Here is a 13,914-nt window from a genome sequence, read left to right on the forward strand (position 1 = left end):
ACTTTTTGAATTTATAATATCAGTAATATCGCCATATATTTAAAGAACTCAAGAAAACCCCTTATTAGGTCAATGGTGGCCCGATGATCTAGTGGTAACACGCCATGCTTGACTGTTGTCAGTTCAGAGGTATAGGATTCACACTGCAAATTTCTGAGATGCTTTGTGTGTCTGCCACCTTTCTAAGAGGCCAGTACAGGTTCTTCCCAGGAAAGACGGCTTTGCGTGTATCGGTGCTCTCTCTCTCTCTCTCTCTCTCTCTCTATCTGTCTGTCTGTTTGTCTGTCTCTGTCTGTCACTCTAGAGGCTTTCTCTCTCTCCATCTCTCTGGTCAGATCACTCTCTGTACAGGATGAATTTGGCGCCCCGAGTGGTTGCCTTTGTGCGTAAAGCGCCTCTTTCAGAAGTCGCTATATAAATCGGATATGATAATGATTTAATTACAAAACCTGTTTGACATACGAACTAGGGCTATGCATACGTATAGTGGGAACAAAATCAAAGATATAGACACACATTATCAAAGTAATGAAGTAATGAACCACATGCTTATATACAGTAAATCTAGTATATATATATATATATATATATATATATATATATATATATATATTTCCTCTAAAGATTGACATTCACAATGATAAGCAACTTACTGAATAAATAAAAGACACGAAAGCATGTTAATCATTTGTCGTATATATTTTGCCAGGCGTAACACAAGTCAGGAAAAAACATTTTATAGTATAAGAGTAAGCAGTTAGTATACTATTGTGATAGTAAATGTCATAAGGTCATTTCATCTGCAAATGTCAGATTCATAAGACCCTCCATCTACATGCACTTAAGATTCTTTGAAAGCATAGGCTACAAGTAAGCAAAAAAGTAAAAATAAACACGAAAGGTAATGAAATGTAAAAAAAACATTCACGCCCTAAGCACAGGCTAGAGCGGACGTCGTTACAGATTGACATTGACTGAGCTCTATGTTCCCAGATAACCAGATAAAATAACAACACGAAGTCCAAGTACGGGGCACCTTGTCACGGCCGCCACATGTGATTCAAGTCTTTTGTTTTGGAAGTTAACGATTAAGTTTCGATTCTCTTATACTTAAGTTACGATAAATTTAAATCAATTCCATTTAAAACTTCTATAATGTTTTTCTTTAAAATGTCGCTTCTTTGGCATATGCTTTCCTGTCTACAAAGTCATATATAACATAATTGTCATGCAGATGACGACGATTTTATCTAATTGAGGAAAATCACATCCATTTTTCTTATTTCCTTTGGATTTTGCTTTGGTTTTTGCGGCTTTCAAGTTGGGCTTGCAGTAATCTGTTTGACAACAAGCGCCAATGCCTGCTGTTTGAATAGTTTGACAGTCTGCTGCGGATGTGCAGTAGACTATATAGATGTTGTGGGTTGAGTTGATTTTTGTTTCATTTACCTGTAGAAGAAAACGGTGTTTAATGCAGTTGCGTGTTTTCAAGGTTTCAGATATATCTTATGCGATGTTGTGATGCGATTTCAGCTTGTACGCCAGCGACGGCAACGAAATAAAGTTGTTAATAAATGAATTGATATTGTTGAAGTAAATAAGACATTGGGTGTTTTTACTTTCATTAATGTATAGATATAGTACTTGTCAGATCCATTAGCAACTTTTGGAAACAACAATATATTAAATGAATTATAAGAGGTAACACAACAAAAACAACAGCTTATACTTCAAGAATCACAGCACTAACAAAGGGACGCCGCTTTGAAACGGATAAAGTCACTAAATTAGTTACATACAAACCGCAAACTCGCCCAAACTTAACATGATATAATAGAGAGTGTAATTTTACATCTCCCGGTTTAGTTAAACTCAGTAGTGGTACAATGTAAAACATAAATAGAGGAAAGTGCAATACTGAATGTTTAAATGAATTCCCGCCGATTGCCCTTTACTGATAAACGATAAAATAACGTACAGCACAACTTTCACCAGATTGACAAGTTGTATTGGTACCAAACTCACTAGCACTGAAACAATCTTCACCTTCGTCGCACCTTCCTTCCGAACACACTATTGGCTGAAATGTAAGGATATCGGCGTTGAGCAATATTATTTCATTTTGATCAAAATTGATATCAGCATCTAAGAAATAATATATAAAACTGTAAGTATGATCTGAAATTCAATCCAAAGAAAGTTTCGATGTCCTTGACTACAACCGAAATTTCACATCCTCATTGATCATCAAACTATCAAGATTCACATTTTATATGGAATATCAATGTGTATTAAACGCTCAATGTGTATTAAACACAGTACTTGAATAGTTTTTGCAATATTTATACATAAAATATCGATCAATTTTATCCTGAAAATAATTTGAACTGTAATACAAACTATTTGTGCATTTTGTAGACCTCGCAATCAATTCTTTAAAGCTAATCATTTACAGTTTTTGGTATATATGTACTCGTATACTCACAATGTGGCGTAAATAGGTATAAACAATAACATAGGAGTTACAAGAGAACTAAAGATTGGTAATTAGTTCTAAATCACATTCAAAATTAAAGCTATGAGACATGAACATGCCTTTCTAAAAATGGATATTTACTACTGATACATCTATCACATCCTCCTGGAACATAATTCAACTTTTTTACAAATTAATACCTGTTAAATATTTTACGTACTGTTCCAAAAATTCGTTTTGGACAGAAAAGAAACTATTTAAATAATTCACTAATACTCGGCACTGCAAAGCAAAATATACCTTTGGTGTTGTAGTCTGTGTTGTAGGTGTTGTAGTTGATGGTGTAGGTATTGTAGATGTTGACGGTTGTGAAGACGTCGATGTTGTGGACATTGTTGATGTTGCCGTGCTAGATTTAACTACAAATGAATAATACAATGCATAGTACTTTATAACATAGTTTTCAGTGGCACTAAACTGAAATAAAATAAGCGTTTCACATATTTCAGGAGTTAATGCTTTAATTTTTCAACATTTGAGCTATCTTTATCGGCATGCACGAAACGCAAATAGCCCGCCTCACAACTTTTACTGCCCGCCCGCTTAGCTGAATAGGGAGAGCGCAGATCTACGGATCTCGGGGTCTGGGCGAGGCGTATGTTCTCAGTGACGATTTGATAAAAGACATTGTGTCTGAAATCCTTCGTCCTCCACCTCTGATTCATGTGGGGAAGTTGGCAGTTTTTTGCGGAGAACAGGTTTGTACTTGTACAGAATACCAGGAACACTGGTTAGATTAACTGCCCACCGTAACATTACAGTAACATAACTGAAATACTGTTAAACCCAAAACAAACAAACAAACCAAACTTTTACAGTAAAGAATTATTCGTCGTATTTAATATTTGGCCTTTAACAAAATCGTATTAAGCGGACAAATATCAACCCTTGGAAGAATTTTATTCTACGAAGTAAGTTTTTCGTAGTTTAGGAACAAAGGACTTATTGTGATCATGTTTTGTTTAACAATCAATCCTCGTGCTCTGCTTCTGGATTGTCGGATACATCACCGAGTACATTCTGTAGTATAATGCCCAAAAGTTTGGTACATACCGGTTTCAAATAGAATGTTTTACTCTTTTTGTTTTAGATCAACAATTTGGTTAAATATCTGCTCGAATTATTATTATTATTGCACAGGAATAGTGAGCTCTTCCGAACAAAATGTAAATAAATCTTTTTTAGTATCTTTACAGCCTATTTGGTGGTAACAAACAGTAAAAGTCGAAAACAACCAGATTCATGGTAAATAGGTATAAAATTTGTTTGACAGTTGACTTTGAAACTTACCCATTCCCAGCTTTTGATATATTTGAAGTGGCATATCACAGTAGGTTGTCCCCCCTTGAAAGTAACCCGATAATCAATATTAGTTTCCCGATTTATGATAAAACTTTGAACAACAGATTATACAGGAAAACTATTTTTCACATATTTTTTAATTTGTGAGTATTTTAGCAAATATGACCTTATACATCAATTTCTCCTCTACAATTTTATGTGAAATATTTATTATTTTCTTCTAACTGAATATCTTCTTGCTTCCAATTTTGTTTTAAAAGTATCACCATCCCTTACATTGAGCATAGAGTAAACATCACTCAAATGTACAATTTCGTTCACGTTAGAGGCAAATACATCATATTTGGGAAAATATATATATAGGTGTTCTTTACTTTATGAACATTATGATAACATTTTTACAATTTTAATATGTTAAACGTTTATACAGAAACTAAAATATGGCAGATTTCTTTAATCTCTATTTAACTTACGCGGTGTTAGTTTGCAGAACTACATATACCAACAATTGACAATTCAATCCGGGGATACCGGTATGAAATGATAACGTTTATAATAATAAGAAAAATGGAACAGAACAGAACAGAGCTTTTATTTCACCCAGTTTTTTTAGGAAAATACAGAACAATACTAATTATCTTGAATTAGTTTCGACGATAGGAGAAAAAAATCAGATTATGGAAAAGAGTGTTATCTTATTTGCAATTTCGGCGAACATTGAAAATTCTGAGCGGGGAGCGGAATGGGTGCATTTATTTAAATAAATACCATATTGCTTAGTTTATAACTTTTTAACAAGTTTTTTTAAGAGAAAACCTCTAGCCAAGTAAAGTGACATAAAATACCGTTATACAGACAAGAGCATGTAAACAAAATAAGAATACATGTCTCGTTTTAATCGAGGAAGAAAAAATACTTTACATTGTTTGTTTTGTTTTTTTTTCAAAATATTTGGCCGTCTTTTTATGGTGGAATTTAAAGTTTCAAAATAAAAGGAAAGAAATTTATCTAAATGTATCTATTTTCTGTTACATAAAACACGAATTCGTAACATCATAAGCTAACATAATGTTTTATGTTATTACAGAAATAATATTTCTATATGAATATATTAAGTAACAGTATTTATTAATGCAAAAGGTTATGCTGCTTTCTACAGGATAATATGCGAGCATCTTTTTCAATGCATAGCCCAAAGCAATACCACGATCAATGCAAAATACGGCTTTAGTAAGGGAGACAATCCAATCAGGGTGACTGCTTTAACAAAATCGATTATCAAGGGAGAGAATACATGATATCGTTGCATCAACAAACCCAAAAAAACAGCTTTATTATTGCATTTAATGTTGTACATTTTCAAAATAAGTCTTTCAATTACAACTTCTCTAAAGCAATATAATAATCTGTCGTCTCAAGAAACAACAACAAAAATAAATAAAAATAACAACAACAAATTATTACCAGTAGCCGAAGACGTAGATGTAGACTTAGTCGAAGCAGCCACATGTACCACAGTCGTCATTGCTGTAAACAGAATATTTCAAGTTAACATGTCATGCAGTTAATAAGCCAGAAAAAAAAAACATTCCAAAATATATAAAAAACGATGCATCATGTATTAGAATCACATAGAAATTACCCATGTCCGTTTCTATTATTGCTCACTTTAACCATTTACGTGCGGTATTGCCGATAGGGAAAGATCAGTGTATAATATGACAAAAAACATTTTGTGAATGGTATGAAAATGTTCAAGTCCGTTTTCAAGAAATCTATTTTTTAAATCTCTGTATCTAAAACGTTCTAAAAACTTCGTTTTCAAATTAAAACCAATATATTTGAAGTCGTTCTTTTGACACTTAAAGATGTCTAAGAAAGTTTAAAGGATCTCAGTTATGTTTCACTGGAAACCATAAAATTCATTTCCCAAAATACAAGCCTGTTCTATTATTTAGATAAAATAAATAAGCTCATGAGACAGTCATGTCTCTAAAATGCAAAGAAAAGAAACGAGCATTTCTTGTCAAGTGATATTAAAAAATCCTTTAGCGCAAATCTCCCCCTTAAAATCGTAAATTGTCTGATACACAAACACGATAGAAAGAAGCTTCTTTACAACCAATACAGATTTATACATTTGTATTTTGCAAAATTATCCATCCATTACAATTCCAAGTCACAGTTTTATTTATTTCATCAATACACTTTTTATAAATTACTAACTTTCTGCATGAAGCAAGTTACAAAGAATGATAATTAATCCAAATATATTTAAAGGATCGGTAACTGTCCTTACGACGATTGTTAGTTAAAAACATCTTCACTTACAGACTGCGGAAAGGAATACTGCCATAAATATCTTTAGATTCATGTTTACCACTATCTGGACGGAATCACTGAGTTATTTCCTGCTCAGCTCATTTTATAGCCGATAGCCACATCCTTCACTGAAATGTCTATCCTTTAACAAATCGTGCGCTTTGTTTACACTGTTGTCATGCATCCAAATTGTTATCTTTTATTAATGTTTGCCCTTACTGGATATCTATTCACACGGACGCGCAATTTATGCGGGGCTTCTCATTTTAATACGACAAAAATCACAGTAATGCAAAGTGTTGTAGAATGTTTAGACCTGCAACGTTTATATGAACTAGTATCATTCAGAGTGACATTCTTTGTATCACAATTATCAGCAAGAGTTAATTGTTTATAATAGCGAATTACTTTTTAATAATTGCTATAGATTGTTATCGACTTATTAAAGAATCTTTACAAAGAATAACCTATGAAAATGACATGAAGAACTTTAGAACAAAACATATTTAGAACAAAACGTACAAATCGTTAAAGGATCTTTATCATATCAACAGATCAGTGTGAACATATTTAAAATTTTACCATTGGAATTGTTAATAACAGTTGACCATATTGTAGATGCATTGAAGGTCAACGTCATTTCTCATACATATTCTTTATTTGTGCGCTAGTTTCACTTAATCTATTTTTTGTTTATTTCCTAAACGATGTACCAGTCTTATCCAGACAAAACACATACTTTTAGCTGTATTTCTGTAACAATAGAAGGTCGGTTTTTAAATATTATACCTGTTTACCTGTGCAAAAAAAATAGTTTGGCGATTTATATTTATATATTGTGTTATGCTCAAGAAAATACACATTTATTGAAATAGCCACAATATGAATCTATAATTGATTGTACATGTTCAATTCAAAATAATTTTACATGAAACACATTTCCTAAATTTCTGAAGAAAGTGTTACAGAATTTTGATAATGTCAGAAATATCTAGGAGTGCTTACTGCGACGAGTGTCAAATCATTTTTAACGACTTACAATCGAGTAAATTCATGTATTAATATTTTGCAGTTCATGTTGGAAATTAGTCCAGTATAGTATTTAGTGAAAACAATAACAGTAACAAAAACGTTTACAACATTTTTGATATTCAAATAGTGTCACGCATATTACCATTTAATAGTGAAAATGTCAGAGGACAGGATTTTCTCATATAGTTATTTCTGACCTTCTCCGAAACAGAATTCTAAATTCCAATCTAAAAAAATATTTAAAAAAAAAGAAAAAAGATTTACATTGTAAAATGTTCACGACTGTTTTGTTATATCTTGTATTATGTAAATTGTATATCATCACTGGGTTTGTAGCCTATATGAAAGTAATAAAGTTATCTATCTGTCATTTCTTTACTATAATCTTATTGAATCTTTGTTCTTTATTTACATCTGATTCATGTTCAATATCACAGTATAAAATTACATTTCAATACATGAATAAAATTAGTTAATGACCTTTCAAGTTTGAACTATCAAACAATTACAATATCAATTTACACATAACACATAGTTAAAGATACATTAAGTTAATAAATGCACGTATAACAAGAACTGTCTGTAGGACAGCGCTCTTGACCTTTCTCAGTGCTTGTCTCTGAATTAGAGCTTTGCCAGTAAAAATCTTCAGAAAACTTAATAAAAAACATCCTAAGTGAAAGAGGGGCATAACTCTGTCAAATTTCAAACCAGATTATCCTGTTGTAGACTTTAGCAGTAAACAATTGTTTCAAGTTTCTAGTAAAAAGCTTTTTAAGTAACCAAGATATCTGACTTTATCAAAAAATTTAACCAAATAAAAAGTTAAAAAGGAGCCAAACTCTGTCAAAATTCAAATTAGAACCATGGGGATTGTTTCTTCTGATAGTTAATAAGGGTTCTGTGCTTGTTGATTTGTACCCAGGAACATTTTAGCTATTTTGTGAAAAAAAAACGAGCTGGATGGGCCCCCATCCCGTTTATATCCTGAAGTTCAGTAAGGACTATTAAATTGAGAAATACATTAAAATTGGGCATTGTTCCTGCAGCGGTATCATTGCAGGCTGTTCAAAAAGTGCAAAATTGATTATTTTGGCATGCTATTTTTAATGGATGGTGTAAAACTTTCGTTTTGATGACTTTCTTTATTCTTGTATGAGAGTCCTTATCTTGCCATTAATTAAAAGCATAAAACATGCATGCAATTTATAAAATGGTCACCCTGATTCTGCTCATAAGGGAAGTGCAATATTGCGACTCGCTACATATAAGACTGTCAGTGCCCAAAATTTTCGAATCTAAATGTACCCTGCTACCTTAAGTTTCAAGTCAATGGCTTTGATAGCAATAGAGACATTTGACCTTATCTAAACGTTTAACCAACGGCGATGCCAACGCCGACGCTGGGTCGAGTGCAATAGCTCTTCTTTTTCTTCGGAAAGTCGAGCTAAAAACCGAGAAGCTTGCATTAATCTTGGCTTTTGAATAAAGCTGATAGAAATAAAAAAAAATGTTTTATGCATCACACGTATATCATTGTTTATGGATCTGTAATAAAACTTGTCAATTAACCACTAAATAAGGAGCGTTAAAACAACACAAACATATACTGATAAGGCTATAAATGCGTTATGAATTAAGTGTAGTATTTTTTTGTAATTGCAATATATAATTGTAATACCATTTTAATTTTTCGCATCATTTTTTTATTTTTCAAACAGTTAACATAAATTGGTGAAATTTGTGTGATGAAGATGTGATAATGAAGCTATGTACAGCGTCAAATATCAGCAGCTTGTTTTGTGGCAAGCTTAAGTTATCGTCGCCGTACGTAGATTCCAGAGCGTCATGTCCACCAGAGGTCGTATGCTGTCAAATAGTTCCATCCTGACATCGGAAAAATTGGGACAAAGATAATGGTATGTAGTTTCATTTGCACCTCCGGCGTAGAGGGGCGACTGAATAATGTTTCTTTGAGAATAAATCTTGGCTGAGACCGCTACAGTCAGTTCTATGGCGATTATAAAGAACCTGTGCTCGCCGGGCACCATAATTTAAGAGTGAATTGGGTTTGGGTTCATTTATGTTTAGGTAGGATTTGAAAGAGTCGAAACTTCTGATCTCTTTGGCCTCGTTAGGTAGAGCATTCCAGCTGTTATTTGCAGACAGAAGAAAGGAATTTATTTATTGGACAGTTCTACCACGGATATTGAGAAGATCGGTGTCATTTTTAAGCCTCAATTGTGTATCTTGCCCTACCGTATCCGGAACAAGGGACGACAGTTATCAGGAACAAGTCCATTTACCATCTTAAAAAGTATAAGTTTATGTTTGTGTCGACTTTCCCACAAGGGCTTCTATCCTGTTTCTTGCTGTAAGTTACGAATGGGGCATAGTTTGGTGCAACCAGTAACAATACGGGTAGACTCGTTTTGAATTTTCTCAAGATCATCTTCTTCGTATTGGCTACAGATGTCCCAAACTACATCTGCATATTCCATTATTGGGCGAATAAATGAAAGATAAATGACTTCGAGTGATTTTCTATCTTAAAGATATCTCAGTCGTTTCATTCTGTTGATTCTTGTCCGGGCCTTAGCTTTGATCAAATCAATCTGCTGATACCATGTGCAATCACTGGAAATCATTACCCCGATATGTTTGTGACTGTCGACAGAGGGGATTGTAGAATTGGTCGTGCTGATGGAGTGATGAAATGGTTTCATCCTTTTACGAGAGATGACAAGAGATTCTGATTTTGCTGGATTAAAATTGACAAGCCATGTATCGGTCCATGTGCTCTTTTTTAACACCAGACATGTTCTATTCTTTAATATCGGTGTTCAGATTGTTAACATCAGCAGTTCCGTAAATGAACATTTTCGTTTAACTCCGGACGTGTGCCATTCCAATGCAACAGATATTGAACACCTAGAACATGTTCATTGACATGGACGTTAAGAATAGGAGCATAAGTTGAACATTTTGCATTCAATTTTGAACGCTGGATAATAGACATGTTTCTCTTAGGGATAATTGGTATACAAAAATATAATATACTGCTGAAAAAAAAAAGAACTTTATTTCAAAAACATTTCGAAGGAAAACTACCATTTCTACATCATGTACATGACAGTTCAACTATTTAATCTGACTGTGTTACAAGCATGAGCGTTTTATGTACAATGTTCTTTAGTTGTACTTTGAACATACCTGGACAAACTGTTATATACAGATTATAGAGTATGTAGCCAAATATCTTATCAACATTCTTTTGTGGCGAGATACCTATGTTGATTTGATTTAGTAGTCACATACCTTAAGATTCGTACCTAAAATATTCGCACCACGTTTTCGACCCACCGATGAGTCGTCATAATTCAGTAGACTTAATTAAGTAAACATTAATCTTTCATGAAAACATAGAAGAGAGAAAGTTCTATCTACTACTACTATAAAACCAATATTTAAGGCGTTAATAATGGAAAATATACAAAGATTAGTCAAATTACGCACTTAGATGATCATTGTACTAAGGAGCTTGATTTTGTCATTATCATTGAGCGCTCATTAATTACAGTTGGGAAAAAGGTTATAAATACCAGGGCAGCATCACGAAGTGATCAGAATCTGCCAAGCTACCGACCGAATAACATCGCTGAATAATAAATAATATAATAAATTGCCAAATACTATTGGGTTCTTGACCTCCTGTCATAGTCTGGGTTCTTACTCAGAACATTGCGTTCCGTTTAAGTTCCACGACGATAGGAACTCGACATCTGGTAGTATTTAGGTAAAGTCTTAATGTATGGTATTCACCTCAGGCATTGTTTGTTGTGCATCGCCATACTACAAGATCCCATCCACGAATTTTGAGTGCTCGTCATCAGTTAAATTGAGATAGATTGATTAGCATTAATTATTTTATATTTCACCAATCATTTTAAGAATCATTTGTTTTCCAATCATTCGGCAAGGAAGCCCATAGGAAAATTATATTATATTGAATATACTGAGCTAGACCGTGCACGCTACAAAATTTGGCGCCCAACGTGGGGCTCGAACCCACGACCCCGAGATTAAGAGTGATAAAAAGTATGTCTTTGAAATGATACCACCAGGTAGACCTGATGAAGGGTTATCTACGATACATAAAGGACCCTTGAAACCTAGACGTCTGTTACCAGAAACACCTACATCAGAAGATAAAGAAGAGTCATTAAAACCAGATAGATTTGTGACTGAGCGCATAGAAAAAATTTCCCATCCACCAAAAATCGAAGATAAGGAAACTTCAGATTCAAGTGATGGAACAAAATATCAAGCTCCAGTAAGACGACTTTGGTGAAGCCAGCCACATACGACGGGACAAGTGCATGGACAGATTATAAGGCACACTTTGATGCATGTGCTACTTTAAATGGCTGGGATGATGACAAGAAAGGCTTATATCTATCCGTATCACTACGTGGACAAGCCCAGGGAGTTTTTGGCAACCTTAATTCAAAGACTACCGATTACCATGAATTGATAAGAGCTTTAGAAGATAGGTTTTCACCGAGAAATCAAACCGAGTTATATAGGGTTCAGTTGAGAGACAGACAACAGAAAGCTACAGAGTCTATGGCCGAACTGGGACAGGATATCCGACGTCTAGCTAACTTGGCCTATCCTAATGCCCCAGCCGACGTTCGTGAGACCCTGGCTAAGGAACAATTCATCGATGCTCTTGTGAGTTCAGAAATGCGTCTCAAGATTAAGCAGGCCAGGCCTACGGATCTAAACGATGCCGTCAGACATGCGGTGGAGCTGGAGGCATTCTATCGTGCAGAGAAGAAGCAACAAGGAATTCTTAGAACTGCAGTAAATGAGGGACAGTCAAAAGATATTGAAAATCTAAAACAGGTAGTTTCAAATCTGAAAGATAGTGTAGATAGTCTGAAACGTCAAGGACAATATAATAAGCCTGAAAATAGGCCTATGCATAGACCTTATGGTTATGATCGACGAAATGCTCAACGAGGACAATCCCGACATCCACCTCCTCGGCCATACAGATATGATGATAGATCAAGAAGATACTATCCTTCGAATCCAACAGTTAGAAACCCTCCTCCAAAGGATATGAGACATGACCCATATAATCAATCTAAGTCAGGCATCTCAGAAACAAGATCTGAGACAGACAAAAAGAAGGATAAGAATACCGAACACAGTTGTAAGAGGACGAGCGTGCGATCATCTGGTTTATACGTAACAGCTAGCATTAATGGGATGTCAGTTGATTGTCTGATCGATACAGGGGCCACGTTGACAATCATTTCTGAGAAGTTGTGGAGTGTCATTGATCAACAATGTCCAGTTCAACCATTTGACTCCCGGATTGTATCCGCCAGTGGAAACTACTTGAATATCAAGGAAAAACGGAGATTTCCATTTTGTTTGGTGATAAATATTGCAAAGTTGATGTTATCATTGCAGAAATCGACATAGACGTAGTACTTGGCCTAGATTTCATGCAGAACCACGATGTAAGCATAGACGTTGTCAGCAATACCATGAAACTTCATGATCAAACATTTAATATCTTCTGTTCTGGCAAGATAGGATGTTTTAGGATAGTCTTATCAGAACAAGTTGTGATACCTGCTGAAACTGAGATGATAACCAAAGGGATGGTGACTGAATCAGGTATTAAAGGATAGGATGGGGTCTTATTGAAGTAAGTGATACATTCAGGGAGCTAGGACAGGGGATGGTCGCAAGAACTCTAGTTCGAGCAGATAAAATGGTTCCTGTAAGAATTGCTAATTTTTCGAAGCAGCCACAAACCTTCTATCCTGGGACTAATGTCGCAACTATATGCAAAATTGATTGGGTAGAAGGAGAAGGGACACACAATAATAAAAAAACATTCTTCCTGAGCACCTTCAAAATCTATATGAACGTTCAACTTCTGGGATGGCCACCGAAAATAAACAAAAGGTCAAGGAACTTTTAACAAGGTATTCACATATCTTTTCGAAATCTGACAGTGATTTAGGTAGGACAGGAATTATAAAGCATCACATCCCAACAGCCAATGTCCAGCCCATCAAACAACCGATTCGGAGGATACCAGTACATTTGCAGGATGAGGTTGAAAAACAAATTGACCAAATGCTAAAGGATGATGTGATACAACCTTCAACTAGTCCATGGGCCAGTGGGATAGTTCTTGTAAAGAAGAAGGACGGATCTAGAAGGTTTTGTATTGATTATCGTCGTTTAAATGAAGCCACGATCAAGGATGCGTATCCACTCCCCAGAATTGATGAGTCCCTTGATCAGCTTGCTGGATCCTCGTGGTTTTCGTGCCTAGATCTAGCTTCTGGGTACTGGCAAGTGGAGATGGCGGATGAAGATAAACACAAGACGGCGTTTGCATCAAGGCAGGGTCTTTTCGAGTTTAACAAGATGCCTTTTGGTCTCTGCAACTCGCCTGCCACCTTTGAACGTTTGATGGAATATGTGTTGGCTGGTCTTCATTGGAAAATATGCCTCATTTACTTGGATGACATTATTGTAGTTGGTAAAACCTTTGAAGATATGATCAAAATTTACAGCAAGTTTTTTGAAAGGTTTGAAGAAGCTGGACTTAAAATGAAACCAAGAAATGTCATCTGTTTAAAAAGGAAGTCGAGTTTTTAGGACACATAATTAATGAAAATGGGGTAGGA

The 13,914-nt window shown here is 34.8% G+C and overlaps 1 protein-coding gene across 1 annotated transcript; it reads right to left on the bottom strand.

The window, feature by feature from the left end:
* Positions 1-680: 680 nt before the first annotated feature.
* Positions 681-6,265, bottom strand: LOC123562091 (uncharacterized). The gene is made up of 5 exons (XM_053534235.1): positions 6,170-6,265; positions 5,303-5,365; positions 2,777-2,895; positions 1,979-2,080; positions 681-1,449 (listed from the first exon to the last, which is right to left on the bottom strand). Exons 1-5 carry the CDS (start codon positions 6,210-6,212, stop codon positions 1,201-1,203), a joined length of 576 nt encoding a protein of 191 aa, XP_053390210.1. The 5' UTR covers positions 6,213-6,265; the 3' UTR covers positions 681-1,200.
* Positions 6,266-13,914: the final 7,649 nt, after the last annotated feature.

Source organism: Mercenaria mercenaria, chromosome 2 (genome assembly GCF_021730395.1).
Source record: "Mercenaria mercenaria strain notata chromosome 2, MADL_Memer_1, whole genome shotgun sequence".
Lineage (NCBI taxonomy): Eukaryota > Metazoa > Mollusca > Bivalvia > Venerida > Veneridae > Mercenaria > Mercenaria mercenaria.